A 17,852-nucleotide genomic window follows, 5' to 3' on the forward strand; every position below is an offset into this window, starting at 1 on the left:
TGCATCACTGAACTCTGCTAAGCAATGTGCTCTACATACAACACACAAAGACAAAGATATGTTTCAAAGGGCCAATTTATTTCAAGCCAGAACAAATTGACAAAACTATTTTAAATAGCTGCAACATAACATACATAAGTAACAAACAGCATAATAACACTAACACTAACCACGTTTAACCCAGATTCCGAACTAACAAAGGTCTTAACTCATTCTCTTTCTATGCCACATCAATATGGAATGCACTCCCAACAGGTGTAAAAGAAAGGGCATCTCTATCCTCCTTCAAAACTGCACTAAAAGAACACCTCCAGGCAACTACAACCCTAAACTAACACCATCCCTTCCACATAATACCTCTTCGGATTGTAAATAATCAAATGTAGACACTTTTTCTTATACTTTCTGATCTCTCTCTCTGTGTCCACTACTTGCTATACATATCCTACCAAGTCAGTCCTACACTGTTTCAATGCCCATTTCTCTGATGATGCAATTGTTGATGACTGAAGTGCTGATATCAACCAAACCTAACCCCCCCCCCACCCTCCCTCCATATCCCACACCCCGGATTGTAAATAATGTAAATAATTCAATGTATATACCCTGATGATTATCTTGTGTGATGACTGTATTATGATGATAGTATATATTTGATAGTATATATCTGTATCTGGACCCCGACTTAAACAAGTTAAAAAACTTATTTGGGTGTTACCATTTAGTGGTCAATTGTACGGAATCTACTAATAAAAGTTTCAATCAATCAATCAATCAACAACATAGCTGTAAAGCTGGCTTCACCTAAGGAAGGCACACGTGACATACACAGAGCCTAACCAGGCAGATTTGAATTGTTGTTTTGGGCAGTAGACGGGATCTTTGATCCAAGACACAACTTACATTTAACTAAAATTTTCTTTTCTTTGTGCTCGACAAAAGAAAAGAAGTGAGAATATCTCATACTTGCCAACCCTCCCGAATTTCAGTGCCTCTCCCTGGGACAACCATTCTCCAAATTTCTCCCGATTTCCAGCCGGACTTAAGGCACGCCCCCTCCCGGTCCGTGCGGATCTGAGTGGGGACAGCCTGTCACGTCCGCTTGGCCAACCAAAAAGTAACCACAGAACACTATACCGTATAGTCGTATAGTGTTCTGTGGTTACTTTTTGGTTGGCCAACGGTTTACGTTGTATTGCGCACCCCCCTACCCTCCCCTTCCCACACCCAGACACACACACACACACACACACACAGAGAGCGCAGAGGAAGAATCAGAAGCACGTCTCTGCTTCGCTGCAATAAAACACACTCAGATCCTCAGTTTCTAGCCGATACTACATAAAAAATAACGTAAAATAACGCAGTAACGCATCATGTAGTAACGGTAACTGAGTTACTGAATATAAAAAATAACGCGTTAGATTACTAGTTACCGCCGAAACTAACGGCGTTACGCTAACGCGTTAAACGCGTTAGTCCCAACACTGGAGAAAGATGTGTAGAAAATGATGTTGTGAATCAAGAATGTCAAACAATCGTGGCTGCTCTCAAAGAGCCGTTTGTAACAGAGAATCTCAACCAATAATGGTCATCGCTGATGGTCAATATCGATAATTATTGATATTCTTAAGACCTAGGGAAAATAAGGACCAAAGGAAAAAAATTTTTTTTTTGAAATGTAACTTAGTCTACCGGTAATTAAAATCCCCTCAACTACTGAATTTAAATTATTCACATGTGAATAATGCTGTATAATAGACTGTATTTATATTATTCACATGTGAATAATGCTGTATAATAGATAGGGGTGTAACGGTACACAAAAATTTTGGTTCGGTACGTACCTCGGTTTAGAGGTCACGGTTCGGTTAATTTTCGGTACAGTAAGAAAACAACAGAATATACATTTTTTGGTTATTTATTTATCAAATTTGTAAACAATGGCTTTATCCTTTTAACATTGGGAACACTATAATAATTCTGCCCACGTTAATCAACTTTAAACTGCCTCAAGTTGTTGCTCAGATTAAATACAATGACTAAACTTTTCTTTTACATATAAAAAGTGCAACATTAAACAGTTTCAAGTTAACTCATCATGCTTAATTTTGTACAGCATTTGGGAAGCCTGTAGGTGTTTTATTATGTAAATGTTATATTTTTATCAACACGGGATAGCAGGGACCCTGCCATTCAAAACTAGGCTGCTGCATTACTAATGATTAATGTAACTATAGCTGAAAAAATAGTACAATAGCAATAGGAGAGACTATTCATCCCTGAACACCATGGAGTTCATGTAGGCTTAATGATGCACTTACATTATTATATCAACTATCAGAGACAGAAACTCTTCATTTAACATAATGTCCTTTTTTGCTGCTTCAACACAGCTCAATCAACACAGAAAAAGGTAAAGTGAAATAACAGACAGACAGGGCTTTGCTGTCCGTAACACACACACATACACACCGCAAAATGAGCTAATATTACGCTAAAAGCGAATTAACCTTCACCTCAAGCCAGGACTGCGAGCGAGCTGAACTGCCTTTTATATTTCTAGAAGGTCAACGGGCTCATAGTGATGTTACTAGTAGTTGATTATTATAATTTGGGGAGAGTCCGCTGCCTGATGCTTACCTGCTGAATGCTAAGCACTGGCTGTTACTTTAATGATGTGCCGGGTCACTTTAATGATGTGCCTGTCCACTTTAAGTGACGTGCCGGGTCACGTTAAGTGATGTGCCGGGCCAGAATAATTATTTCCTGCAGTATAAACAATATAAAAACAATATAAATGTGTTTGCTGTTGTTGTTCCCCACCCACTTCTCTATTAACATCATGACCATGTCTTTTCTTAGGTCAGGAACCGTGTGTTTGGACGTCATTAACCAGACATGGACGGCTCTCTACGGTAGGACTCTCACTCACGACTGCTCTATATGCGGAGCATTCTGCCCCCTCTGAAGGTGTCTCAGACTGTGGCAGGTGTCGGCCTTGACACAGGTGAAAGGCAGCCAGTTGAGCTTCAGGTTTGACAGCCTGATAAGTGACACCGTCAAACCGGCTCAGCCGCGTAAACTCCTTTGAGTACTTGAGAAAATAGTAAACAAAGCATTCGCAGTACGGACACACTACTGCTAATGTCACTGAGAAGTGAATGGTGTTGAATGATAAATAATCTGTTCACACCAAGCAGCTAGATAGGAAAACCAGTAACAAACGTGCGGTGCAGAGAGCTAAGTGAGGCAAAGGAGTAAAAATAGCAGGAAGGAGACGAAACTAAGAACTAGAGAGTGACTGCAAATAGCACGAACCACGAGGGAGTAGATGAAGTGCAACCTGAACATGGAGGGAGGGGGGGGGGGGGGGGTACTATGTGGTCTCTGCAAACAGGATGCAAGAAGTCATCTGGCATCAAGTACTATTACAACTCAAAACAACCATCACAGGAAGCAGTGATGTGATGTAACAAAATAGAAGCACGAAACAGGAAATCCAAACTGCCATGATGAAAGTGACTTGTGCAAAATTCAAACACTGTTCTTACTACTTATATCTCCAGCCTATAGCCTGATTTGATAGCTGAATTATATTACTCATTGTGTGAATGCTCCAAAGCATTTACACATATGGTTTTCTACACCAAAATTCATCTACCGTATTTTTCGGAGTATAAGTCGCTCCGGAGTATAAGTCGCACCGGCCGAAAATGCATAATAAAGAAGGAAAAAAAAACCATATATAAGTCGCACTGGAGTATAAGTCGCATTTTTTGGGGAAATGTATTTGATAAAAGCCAACACCAAGAATAGACATTTGAAAGGCAGTTTAAAATAAATAAAGAATAGTGAACAACAGGCTGAATAAGTGTACGTTATATGAGGCATAAATAACCAACTGGACGTAACATATTATGGTAAGAGTCATTCAAATAACTATAACATATAGAACATGCTATACGTTTACCAAACAATCTGTCACTCCTAATCGCTAAATCCCATGAAATCTTATACGTCTAGTCCAGGGGTCGGCAACCCAAAATGTTGAAAGAGCCATATTGGACCAAAAATACAAAAACAAATCTGTCTTGGGCCGCAAAAAATTAAAAGCCATATTACATACAGATAGTGTGTCATGAGATATACATTGAATTAAGAGGACTTAAAGGAAACTAAATGAGCTCAAATATAGCTACAAATGAAGCCTAATGATGCAATATGTACATATAGCTAGCCTAAATAGCATGTTAGCATCGATTAGCTTGCAGTCATGCAGTGACCAAATATGCCTGATTAGCACTCCACACAAGTCAATGACATCAACAAAACTCACCTTTGGGCATTCACGCACAACGTTAAAAGTTTGGTGGACAAAATGAGACAGCTCAAAGATAGCAATAATAATATCAAGTATTACATTCTAAATTAGATGAGGCAATTCCTGAAGGATTTGCGTGTGAATGCTCCAATGCTGAAGTTGAACAGAAATCCTGGAATTTTTTTTTAGAATTGCTGAAGTAGAGCACACAATTCCCAAACAGGCTGAATATTTTGAAGTTGGAACGGTTTGAATCAGATGAAAAATGTTGGCGTTGTGGAACTTTGAAGAATGTCCCATTCATTTTAATGGGTATTTCCAAAAAAATGGGGAATTTCGGGAAAAGCGGGAATTTCTTTGAAAATGGTAAAAAACTTGAATGGTCTGAATGAGTTGAAATGGTTGGTGTTGGAATTTTTCAAATCGGTCGAGAAAGGTTGAAGTAGTAACATGTTTAATTGAGAAATGGTATTACGGAATTCCTGGAATTTTGAGAAAACCGGGAATTTTTCCAGTTCAAAAAACAATTTTGTTTTTTGTCCTGATTAAGAGGAATGATTTGACGGTGGAACGGTTGAAATGCGTTGAAAAATGTGGAAGGAGTAGTCGCCAGAAAAAAAGGGTGGAAGTAGGGCTTTGGAAAACCAGGAATTCTGGAAAATCCTGGAATTTTTTGGAACTTGGAAAAATGATACTTTGAATTCCCAGAATGGTGGAATGTGTTGAAGGTGGAATGGTTTGAATCGGTTGAAAAATGTGGAAATGGTAAAAGTTTGAAAAATGGCCAATTCATTTTGAATGGGAAAAATGTCCCGGAAAACCCGGAATTCTAGGAAATCTGGGATTTTTTGGAATTTGTCAAGGGAAAGCCTGCGATGCCCGAATAGGCTGAACAGTTTGAAGTTGGAACGGTTTGAATTGGTTGAAAAATGTGGAAGGTAGAGCGCGCCAAAATGTGGATAAGAAGAAGTTGAAGTTGAAGTAGACAAAATGAGACAGAAAAAGAAGTGGCATAAAACACGTCCTAGAAAGTCGGAGAAATGTTCCATGTAAACAAACTACGGTGAGTTCAAGGACCGCCAAAATTAGTAGGGAGGTTTGTGTCATGTTTGTCCTCCTACAGAAACCATATTAAAACAAAAAATATATTTTTTTCCCCTCATCTTTTTCCATTTTTCATACATTTTTGAAAAAGCTCCGGAGAGCCACTAGGGCGGCGCTAAAGAGCCGCATGCGGCTCTAGAGCCGCAGGTTGCCGACCCTTGGTCTAGTCTCTTACGTGAATGAGATAAATAATATTATTTGATATTTTACGCTAATGTGTTAATAATTTCACACATAAGTCGCTCCTGAGTATAAGTCACACCCCCCGGCCTAACTATGAAAAAAACTGCGACTTATAGTCGGAAAAATACAGTATTTATTATTCAACTTCAACTTCTTCTTATCCAGATTTTGGTGCGCTCTACCTTCCACATTTTTCAACCAATTCAAACCGTTCCAACTTCAAACTGTTTAGCCTATTCGGGCATCGCGGGCTTTCCCTTGACAAATTCCAAAAAAATCCCAAATTTCCCACAATTCCTGGTTTTCCGGGACATTTTTCCCATTCAAAATGAATTGGACATTTTTCAAACTTTTACCATTTCCACATTTTTCAACCGATTCAAACCATTCCACCTTCAACACATTCCACCATTCTGGAAATTCGAAGTATCATTTTTCCAAGTTCCAAAAAATTCCAGGATTTTCCAGAATTCCTGGTTTTCCAAAGCCCTACTTCCACCCTTTTTTTCTGGCGACTACTCCTTCCACATTTTTCAACGCATTTCAACCGTTCCCCCGTCAAATCATTCCTCTAAATCAGGACAAAAAACAAAGTTGTTTTTTGAACTGGAAAAATTCCCGATTTTCTCAAAATTCCAGGAATTCCGTAATACCATTTCTCAATTAAACATGTTACTACTTCAACCTTTCTCGACTGATTTGAAAAATTCCAACACCAACCATTTCAACTCATTCAGACCATTCAAGTTTTTTTTACCATTTTCAAAGAAATTCCCGCTTTTCCCGAAATTCCCCATTTTTTTTGGAAATACCCATTAAAATGAATGGGACATTCTTCAAAGTTCCACAACGCCCACATTTTTCATCTGATTCAAACCGTTCCAACTTCAAAATATTCAGCCTGTTTGGGAATTGTGTGCTCTACTTCAGCAATTCTAAAAAAAAAATTCCAGGATTTGTGTTCAACTTCAGCATTGGAGCATTCACACGCAATTCCTTCAGGAATTGCCTCATCTAGTTTACAATGCAATACTTGATATTATTGTTATTGCTATGTTTGAGCTTGATTCGTTTCAAGTTTATTCACAATACCATATAACAAATACAATAGTAGTAAAATATCATCATTTAAAGATGTTGGTACGTGAAAGGGTCCCCCAAATAAGCTAGAAGAAGCTTTTGACAGGGGGTCCAGAGGATAGAATATACATGAAATGATGGAATATACATGGAATGATGGAACATGGTAGCAAGTACAACAACAAAAAACAAAACAAAAAACAACGCTATATAATTAACACAAGATAATAGTACTAAAGCAAGCATACACATACATACATACATTCATTCAACCATGCAAAACCCAACAGTAGTCTACCCTACATGAGGCATTAAATATAGGTGGTTAATAGATAAGTTTTTAGTTTATTTTTGATTCGTATTGTCATTTCAATTACAGCTGTCAGTTTTAGACATGGTTTCAAATGGTGATGAATAATACATTAACAACTGCGATTAGTCTGATTAAAAACTGTTAATGATTTCCCAGCCCAAACTAAAAGCCATCCTAACTGAGCATGAATATTTTTCAATGTGCTGATGAAGGTCATGAAGCCTGTCTTGACAACAGTGCCCTCTAGTGGACAATATTGTGTTGACACTTTTGACCTCCAGTCTTGATTGGATACGACATTTACTCGTCTCTTTTCCTCCCTCCAGACCTCACCAACATCTTCGAGTCCTTCCTGCCCCAACTGCTGGCCTACCCCAACCCCATAGACCCTCTCAACGGGGATGCCGCCGCCATGTACCTTCACCGGCCGGAGGACTACAAACACAAGATCAAAGGTAGAACGTGTGTCTTATTACAAAACCCAAAACCAGTGAAGTTGTGGAATTTGTAAATAAAAAGAGAATACAATGATTTGAAAATCCTTTTCAACTTATATTCAATTGAATAGACTGCAAAGACAAGCTATTTAACGTTTGAACTGAGAAACATATTTTTTTTTGCAAATAATCATGAACTTAGAATTTAATGGCAGCAACACATTGCAAAAAAGTTGTCACAGGGGGATTTCTACCACTGTGTTACATGTCCTTTCCTTTTAACAACACTCAGTAAAGGTTTGGGAACTGAGGAGACACATTTTTGAAGTGGAATTATTTCCCATTCTTGCTTGATGTACAGCTTAAGTTGTTCAACAGTCTCCCTTCTCATATTTTAGCCTTCATATTGCACATCAATGTGGAATGCACCCCCAACAGGTATAAAAGAAAGGGCATCTCTATCCTCCTTCAAAACCGCAATAAAAGTTCACCTCCAGGCAGCTACAACCCTAAACTAACACCCTCCCCGGATTGTTAATAATCAAATGTAAACAATCAAATGCAGATACTTTTTCTTATGCCTTCTGATGTCACTCTCTCTCTCTCTCTCTCTCTCTCTCTCTCTCTCTCTCTCTCTCTCTCTCTCTCTCTCTCTCTCTCTCTCTCTCTCTCTCTCTCTCTCTCTCTCTCTCTCGCTCTCTCTCTCTCGCTCTCTGCCCACTACTTGCTGTCCATATCCTACCAATTCAGACCTACACTGTTCCAATATCCATTTCTCTGTTTTCAATTTTTGATGACTGATGATAACACCCAAACCCCCTCCACACCCCTGATTGTAAATAATGTAAATAATTCAATGTGATGATCTTGTGTGATGACTGTATTATGATGATAGTATATATGATAGTATATATCTGTATCATGAATCAATTTAAGTGGACCCCGACTTAAACAAGTTGAAAAACCATTTAGTGGTCAATTGTACGGAATATGTACTTCACTGTGCAACCTACTAATAAAAGTCTCAATCAATCAATCAAACCACACATTTTCAATGGGAGACAGGTCTGGACTACAGGCAGGCCAGTCTAGTACCCGCACTCTTTTACTATGAAGCCACGCTGTTGTAACACGTTGCTTGGCATTGTCTTGCTGAAATAAGCAGGGGCAACATATGTGGCAACATATGTCGCTCCAAAACCTGTATGTACCTTTCAGCATTAATGGTGCCTTCACAGATGTGTTAGTTACCCATGTCTTGGGCACTAATACACCCCCATACCATCACACATGCTGGCTTTTACACTTTGCGCCTCGAACGGTCCGGATGGTTCTTCTCCTCTCGACGTCCACAGTTTCCAAAAACAATTTGAAATGTGGACTAGTCCGACCACAACACTTTTAAACTTTGCATCAGTCCATTTTAGATGAGCTAGGGCCCAGTGAAGCCGGCAGCGTTTCTGGGTGTTGTTGATAAATGGCTTTGGCTTTGCATAGTAGAGTTTTAACTTGCACTTACAGATGTAGCGACCAACTGTAGTTACTGACAGTGGTTTTCTGAAGTGTTCCTGAGCCCATGTGGTGATATCCTTTACACACTGATGTCGCTTTTTGATGCAGTACCGTCGCTTACGTGCAGTGATTTCTCCAGATTCTCTGAACCTTTTGATGATATTACGGAGCGTAGATGGTGAAATCCCTAAATTCCTTGCAATAGCTGGTTGAGAAATGTTGTTCTTTAACAATTTGCTCAGGCATTTGTTGACAAAGTGGTGACCCTCGCCCCGTCCTTGTTTGTGAATGACTGAGCATTTCATGGAAGCTGCTTTTATACCCAATCATGGCACCCACCCGTTCCCAATTAGTCCGTTCACCTGTGGGATGTTCCAAATAATTGTTTGATGAGCATTCCTCAAATTTCTCAGTCTTTTTTTGCCACTTTTTTTTTTAAACATGTTGCAGGCATCAAATTCCACATGAGCTAATATTTGCAAAAAATAACAAAGTTTCTCAGTGTGAATGTTAAATATCTTGTCTTTGCAGTCTATTCAATTGAATATAAGTTGAAAAGGATTTGCAAATCATTGTATTCTGTTTTTAATTACCATTTACACAACGTGACAACTTCACTGCTTTTGGGGTTTGTACGTGTCCATCTAGAGTCGAGTCTAAGTCGGCTGGGATAGGCTACGCCCCCTTGCGCACAACCGGTGCTGACTCTTGTTTGTCTCTTATCAGAGTACATCCAGAAGTACGCCACGGAAGAGGCGCTGAAGGAACAGGAGGAAGGAGGCGGAGACTCCTCCTCCGAGAGCTCCATGTCGGACTTTTCCGAGGACGAGGCTCAGGACATGGAGTTGTAGTGGCAAGCCCCGCCCCCTCGGACGCTCGCTAAGCGGACTGAAGCGTACCGTGCTATTTCAACCGAAAAAACCACCATGACTATTTTTTTACAGCACCGACCACCGGAGGACCGCCGCCTCCTTTTTTTGGGAGTGAAGACCACTCGTCGCACCTTTTGTCAACTTGGTACCAGCGACCCCCGTCAGAGGTACCATTTCATCCAGCTCCGCCTCCTCTCCGTTTTAGGAAAGTTTCTTCTATCGTGGCATGACACACAAATCCAATTGTGTGGTTTTTTTTTGGGGGGGAGGAACCACCAGAACCTGACGAGTCAGGTTTTCACAAGGATTTAGTAGGATTTTGTAGACTCACTCCAAGTAGTAGAAAACAAAAGTTGGGACACGCTTTCTCATGCTTGTCAATAAGACTCTTTAGACTGGGATTGCTACTTCGTTAGCAATAAGAAGTTAATGTTATTCATTTCTTTCCTAGTGAGTTTAGTTAACAATGTAATTCATGGATAAATATCAGGTTTTGCTAGCCTGCTCGTTTTAAAGTCACCAAGCTCGCTATTGTATTATTTAGACAGCTAGCTACCTACCTTGTTTGTCGATTAGCTCACTGGTTAGACTGACAGCTATTTTCTAAATAAAAAATAAATAAATTAGATAGCAAAATACTTTGTTAGTTATATACTTCAGGTAAAATGCTAGCTACTTTGTTAGCAATAACAAGTTCATGTTATTCGCTTCTTTCTTAGTGAGTTTAGTTAACAATGTAATTAAAGGATAATCAGCAAGTTTTGCTAGCTTGCTCGTTTTAAAGTCAGCAAGCTCGCTATTGTATTATTTAGACATCTAGCTACCTACCTTGTTTGTTGATTAGCTCACTGGTTGGACTGACAGCTATTTTGAACATAAAAATAAATAAGCTAGATAGCAAAGTACTTTGTTAGTTAGCTTCTTCAGGTAAAATGCTAGCTACTTCGTTAGCAATAGCAAGTTAATGTTATTCGCTTCTTTCTTAGTGAGTTTGGTCAACAATGTAATTCATGGATAATTATCAAGTTTTGCTAGCCTGCTCGTTTTAAAGTCACCAAGCTCGCTATTGTATTATTTAGACAGCTAGCTACCTACCTTGTTTGTCGATTAGCTCACTGGTTAGACTGACAGCTATTTTCAAAATAAAAAATAAATAAGCTAGATGGCAAAATAGTTTGTTAGTTATCTACTTCAGGTAAAATGCTAGCTACTTTGTTAGCAATAACAAGTTCATGTTATTCGCTTCTTTCTTAGTTTATTTAACAATGTAATTAATGGATAATCAGCAAGTTTTGCTAGCCTGCTTGTTTTAAAGTCAGCAAGCAAGCTATTGTATTATTTAGCTACCTACCTTGTTTGTTGATTAGCTCACTGGTTAGACTGACAGCTATTTTGAACATAAAAATAAATAAGCTAGATAGCAAAGTACTTTGTTAGTTAGCTTCTTCAGTTAAAATGCTAGCTACTTTGTTAGCCATAGCAAGTTAATGTCATTCGCTTCTTTCTTAGTGAGCTTAGTCAACAATGTAATTAATGGATAATCAGCAAGTTTTGCTAGCCTCCTCGTTTTTAAAGTCAGCAGTTTTTAGTTAGCTCACTTCTAAGACAGCTCGCTACAAGCTAGTTAGCGAGGTACTTTTGTAGTTGGATCACATGTTAAAAAGACCGCTAGGTTGAAAATGAGCTAGCTACTTTGTTAATTAGCTCACTTCTAAGACAGCTAGCTACAAGCCGGTTAACAAGGTACTTTTGATGGCTTGTTGGGAAGCTAGCCAGATTGAAAATAAGCACGCCAGCAAGTTACTTTGTTAGTTAGCTCACTTCTATGACAGCTTGCTGTTTAAATAGCTCTAGTACAGTGGTTCTTAACCTGGGTTCGATCGAACCCTAGGGGTTCGGTGAGTCGGCCTCAGGGGTTCGGCGGAGGTCAAGACACACCCGACTCATCGTGTAAATACAAACTTCTCCCTTATCGGCGTATTACGGATATGGCAACAGCTGACTGATTTGCAGGTGTGTAATTTGTTGTGAGTTTCAGTTTATGCACTGTGTTGGTTTTGTTGTTTGAACAAGGTGATGTTCATGCACGCTTCATTTTGTGCACCAGTAAAAAAAACATGGTAACACTTTAGTATGGGGAACATATTCACCATTAATTAGTTGTTTGTTAACATGCAAATTAGTAACATATTGGCTCTTAACTAGTCATTATTAAGTACTTATTAATGCCTTATTCGGCATGGCCTTATTATAACCCTAACTCTCTAACCCTGGCCCTAACCCTAACCAAATAACTCTAAATTAAGTCTTTATTACTTAGAATATGTTCCCCTAGTGTCCAAATAACTCTAAATTGAGTCTTTGTTACTTAGAATATGTTCCCCTAGTGTCCAAATAACTCTAAATTAAGTCTTTATTACTTAGAATATGTTCCCCTAGTGTCCAAATAACTCTAAATTAAGTCTTTGTTACTTAGAATATGTTCCCCTAGTGTCCAAATAACTCGAAATTGAGTCTTTGTTACTTAGAATATGTTCCCCTAGTGTCCAAATAACTCTAAATGAAGTCTTTGTTACTTAGAATATGTTCCCCTAGTGTCCAAATAATTCTAAATGTAGTCTTTGTTACTTAGAATATGTTCCCCTAGTGTCCAAATAACTCTAAATTAAGTCGTTGTTATTTAGAATATGTTCCCCTAGTGTCCAAATAACTCTAAATTAAGTCTTTGTTACTTAGAATATGTTCCCCTAGTGTCCAAATAACTCGAAATTGAGTCTTTGTTACTTAGAATATGTTCCCCTAGTGTCCAAATAACTCTAAATTAAGTCTTTGTTACTTAGAATATGTTCCCCTGGTGTCCAAATAACTCTAAATTGAGTCTTTGTTACTTAGAATATGTTCCCCTAGTGTCCAAATAACTCTGAATTAAGTCTTGTTACTTAGAATATGTTCCCCTAGTGTCCAAATAACTCTAAATTGAGTCTTTGTTACTTAGAATATGTTCCCCTAGTGTCCAAATAACTCCAAATTAAGTCTTTATTACTTAGAATATGTTCCCCTAGTGTCCAAATAACTCTAAATTAAGTCTTTGTTACTTAGAATATGTTCCCCTAGTGTCCAAATAACTCGAAATTTAGTCTCTGTTACTTAGAATATGTACCCCTAGTGTCCAAATAACTCGAAATTGAGTCTTTGTTACTTAGAATATGTTCCCCTCGTGTCCAAATAACTCGAAATTGAGTCTCTGTTACTTAGAATATGTTCCCCTAGTGTCCAAATAACTCGAAATTGAGTCTTTGTTACTTAGAATATGTTCCCCTAGTGTCCAAATAACTCTAAATTGAGTCTTTGTTACTTAGAATATGTTCCCCTAGTGTCCAAATAACTAAATTAAGTCTGTGTTACTTAGAATATGTTCCCCTAGTGTCCAAATAACTCTAAATTAAGTCTTTGTTACTTAGAATATGTTCCCCTAGTGTCCAAATAACTAAATTAAGTCTGTGTTACTTAGAATATGTTCCCCTAGTGTCCAAATAACTAAATTAAGTCTGTGTTACTTAGAATATGTTCCACTAGTGTCCAAATAACTCTAAATTAAATATGTGTTACTTAGAATATGTTCCCCTAGTGTGCAAAATAACTCTAAATTGAGTCTTTGTTACTTAGAATATGTTCCTCTAGTGTCCAAATAACTCTAAATTAAATATGTGTTACTTAGAATATGTTCCCCTAGTGTGCAAAATAACTCTAAATTGAGTCTTTGTTACTTAGAATATGTTCCTCTAGTGTCCAAATAACTCTAAATTAAATATGTGTTACTTAGAATATGTTCCCCTAGTGTGCAAAATAACTCTAAATTGAGTCTTTGTTACTTAGAATATGTTCCTCTAGTGTCCAAATAACTAAATTGAGTCTTTGTTACTTAGAATATGTTCCCCTAGTGTCCAAATAACTGTAAATCGAGTCTTTGTTACTTAGAATACGTTCCCCATATTAAAGTGTTACCAAAAAACATATAACTTAGTCTTGAATTTGAAAAAAACAACATTTTATTTTTCACTAAAGAAGGGTTCGGTGAATGCGCATATGAAACTGGTGGGGTTCGGTACCTCCAACAAGGTTAAGAACCACTGCTCTAGTACCTACTAAGGTTGGTGGCTAGTTTGAAAACTAGCTAGTCTGTTAGAAAGTAATCAAGTTATTTAGCTACTTGGTTAGTTAGCTCATAGGTTTGAAAAAAATAGGCATGCTAGTTAGCTACTTTGTCTACTAAGCGCGCTAGTTAGTCAGAATGCCAGCAAGATGAAATGATAAGTATGCTAGTTAGTTGGTGAAATAGCCACTCAACTCTTCAAATAATACCTCCCATTTACTATTTTTGTTCACTTTTTGTTAATATTTTGAGCAAGTCAGTTGTTTATGTTAATCATTTTATAATGATTGTAACCATTTGGACACAGTAATCTGTTGAATGTGCTTTGTGTGCAATATCCTACTAAATTCTTGCGGGGGTGTGGCCTCGGAGCCAGGGGGCGGGGCTTCTATTGCAAGTACTGGACTACAGTACGAGTCGTTTAGAGATAGCTTGGTGTCGTTTATTTCCCCTCTCCCAGGTGGTGACTCATCATAATGTACTTTTTTTGTAGACAACACGCTCGTGTTCAAAAGCAAAACATACTCCCCCCCCCCCCCGGGAAAGACGAGACGCAACGTATCGAATATGCAAACGTGGCCGTTGTGCGATGTTACGTCGTCCGACTATTAAGTGCTCTTTTCTTTCAGCCTGTCAACATTCCGGCAGTTTAAAAAAAAAAAAAAAATGGCGTTGATGGCATGTTGCGGGACCAAAATCTGATGGATCTTCAAAAAAAACAAAAACAAAGCGTTTGAGGTACATTTGTCATGTTTACGCCTCTCTCCCACGCAGCTGTGAAGCCCGATGACGTCACGGCCATGAAAATAGACTGCTTCTTCAGCTCCGGAGAACACAAAAAGAATCATTCTAACGTAAACACGAAACGGACGATGTTTGCGATTGGTTTCGACCTTTTTTTCTGGGGACATTTAACAGGTCAGCGTTGAAATGTATTTGTAGTAGACCGGCTCTAACTCGTCGTTATATCAGCCCGGCTCAGTAGTCTAACGTGTCTTTTTGTAAACGACGACATATATTTGATACCTATATCATTTCTTTGAATGGTTTTATTTTTGCTCTTTTAAACTTCTTTGTCCAGGACACAAGTTGGGATATTCCAGATGTTTCTTTTTTTTTTTAAAAAGGCAAAAAGTCAATAAATGTGCTTCCCTTGTGAAGTGTACCTCTGGTCTTGTCACCCCCTCCCGGGCAGGAGGGCAACACAGCTGGATCAAAAGAGACGTCGGAGAGACAAAAAAGTTGCTTTATTACAAGCGAGAGAGTCATTAAACAGGTCTGCAGTACCCGGAGGAGCCTCGGTCAAAAAATGAAGGTCTCTGAAACTGGAGAAGTCAAAACAGTAAGTTGTATATTCCTCCTTCCTGTGTGTGTGTGCTAAATCAGGAGAGCACATCCTGACCATAAAAGGAGATGTTCATGTGTAAGTGTTTGGAAAACAACTGCTTTAAAGGCCTACTGAAATGCGATTTTCTTATTTAAACGGGGATAGCAGGTCCATTCTATGTGTCATACTTGATCATTTCGCGATATTGCTATATCAATCAATCAATCAATCAGTGTTTATTTATATAGCCCTAAATCACAAGTGTCTCAAAAGGGCTGCACAAGCCACAACGACATTCTCGGTACAAAGCCCACATAAGGGCAAGGAAAAATTCACCCCAGTGGGACGTCGATGTGAATGACTATGAGAAACCTTGGAGAGGACCGCATATGTGGGTAACACCCCCCCCCCCCCCCCTCTAGGGGAGACCGAATGCAATGGATGTCGAGTGGGTCTGACATAATATTGTGAGAGTCCAGTCCATAGTGGATCCAACATAATAGTAAGAGTCCAGTCCATAGTGGGGCCAGCAGGAAACCATCCCGAGCGGAGACGGGTCAGCAGCGCAGAGATGTTCCCAGCCGATGCACAGGCGAGCGGTCCACCCCGGGTCCCGACTCTGGACAGCCAGCACTTCATCCATGGTCACCGGACCTGTGCCCCCCCCCCCCCCCCCCTCCACAAGGAAAAGGGGAGCAGAGGAGAAAAGAAAAGAAACGGCAGATCAACTGGTCTAAAAGGGGGGTCTATTTAAAGGCTAGAGTATACAAATTAGTTTTAAGATGGGACTTAAATGTTTCTACTGAGGTAGCATCTCTAATTGTTACCGGGAGGGCATTCCATAGTATTGGAGCCCGAATAGAAAACGCTCTATAGCCCGCAGACTTTTTTTGGGCTCTGGGAATCACTAATCTTTGAACGCAGATTTCTTGCCGGGACATATAGTACAATACAATCAGCAAGATAGGACGGAGCTAGACCGTGTAGTATTTTATACGTAAGTAGTAAAACCTTAAAGTCACATCTTAAGTGCACAGGAAGCCAGTGCAGGTGAGCCAGTATAGGCGTAATATGATCAAACTTTCTTGTTCTTGTCAAAAGTCTAGCAGCCGCATTTTGTACCAACTGTAATCTTTTAATGCTAGACATAGGGAGACCCGAAAATAATACGTTACAGTAGTCGAGACGAGACGTAACGAACGCATGAATAATGATCTCAGCGTCGCTAGTGGATAAAATAGAACGAATTTTAGCGATATTACAGAGATGAAAGAAGGCCGTTTTAGTAACACTCTTAATGTGTGACTCAAAGGAGAGAGTTGGGTGGAAGATAATACCCAGATTCTTTACTGATTCGCCTTGTGTAATTGTTTGGTTGTCAAATGTTAAGGTGGTATTATTAAATAAATGTCGGTGTTTTGCAGGACCGATAATCAGCATTTCCGTTTTCTTGGCGTTGAGTTGCAAGAAGTTAGCGGACATCCATTGTTTAATTTCAGTAAGACACGCCTCCAGCTGACTACAATCCGGCGTGTTGGTCAGCTTTAGGGGCATGTAGAGTTGGCTGTCATCAGCATAACAATGAAAGCTAACACGGTATTTGCGTATGATGTCGCCTAGCGGCAGCATGTAAATACTAAAGAGTGCAGGGCCAAGAACCGAACCCTGAGGAACTCCGCACTTTACCTTAACAAAGTCCGAGGTCACATTATTATGGGAGACACACTGCATCCTGTCAGTAAGATAAGAGTTAAACCACGACAAAGCTAAGTCTGACATACCAATACGTGTTTTGATACGCTCTAATAAAATATTATGATCGACGGTATCAAAAGCAGCGCTAAGATCAAGAAGCAGCAACATAGACATTTTTGCTGAAAGGATTTAGTAGAGAACATCGATGATAAAGTTTGCAACTTTTGGTCGCTGATAAAAAAGCCTTGCCTGTACCGGAAGTAGCAGACGAGTAGCGTGACGTCACAGGTTGTGGAGCTCCTCACATCTGCACATTGTTTACAATCATGGCCACCAGCAGCGAGAGCGATTCGGACCAAGAAAGCGACGATTTCCCCATTAATTTGAGCGAGGATGAAAGATTCGTGGATGAGGAAAGTGAGAGTGAAGGACTAGAGGGCAGTGGGAGTGATTCAGATAGGGAAGATGCTGTGAGAGGCGGGTGGGACCTGATATTCAGCTGGGAATGACTAAAACAGTAAATAAACACAAGACATATATATACTCTATTAGCCACAACACAACCAGGCTTATATTTAATATGCCACAAATTAATCCCGCATAACAAACACCTCCCCCCTCTCGTCCATATAACCCGCCAATACAACTCAAACACCTGCACAACACACTCAATCCCACAGCCCAAAGTACCGTTCACCTCCCCAAAGTTCATACAGCACATATATTTCCCCAAAGTTACGTACGTGACATGCACATAGCGGCACGCACGTACGGGCAAGCGATCAAATGTTTGGAAGCCGCAGCTGCATGCGTACTCACGGTACCGTGTCTGCACATCCAACTCAAAGTCCT

General features: G+C 39.4%; 1 protein-coding gene across 1 annotated transcript in view; it reads left to right on the forward strand.

Moving 5' to 3' along the window:
• Positions 1-11,128, forward strand: part of LOC133571983 (ubiquitin-conjugating enzyme E2 H-like) — a 28,432-nt gene extending 17,304 nt beyond the window's left edge. Inside the window, exons 5-7 of the mRNA XM_061924559.2 lie at positions 2,866-2,918; positions 7,331-7,459; positions 9,680-11,128. Of these exons, the coding sequence (XP_061780543.1) occupies positions 2,866-2,918; positions 7,331-7,459; positions 9,680-9,804 (307 nt within the window). The 3' untranslated portion in view covers positions 9,805-11,128. The remainder of the gene's footprint in view (positions 1-2,865; positions 2,919-7,330; positions 7,460-9,679) is intronic.
• The last annotated feature ends 6,724 nt before the right edge of the window (positions 11,129-17,852 follow it).

The sequence above is a fragment of the Nerophis lumbriciformis genome, linkage group LG29, assembly GCF_033978685.3.
Source record: "Nerophis lumbriciformis linkage group LG29, RoL_Nlum_v2.1, whole genome shotgun sequence".
NCBI classification, from domain to species: domain Eukaryota; kingdom Metazoa; phylum Chordata; class Actinopteri; order Syngnathiformes; family Syngnathidae; genus Nerophis; species Nerophis lumbriciformis.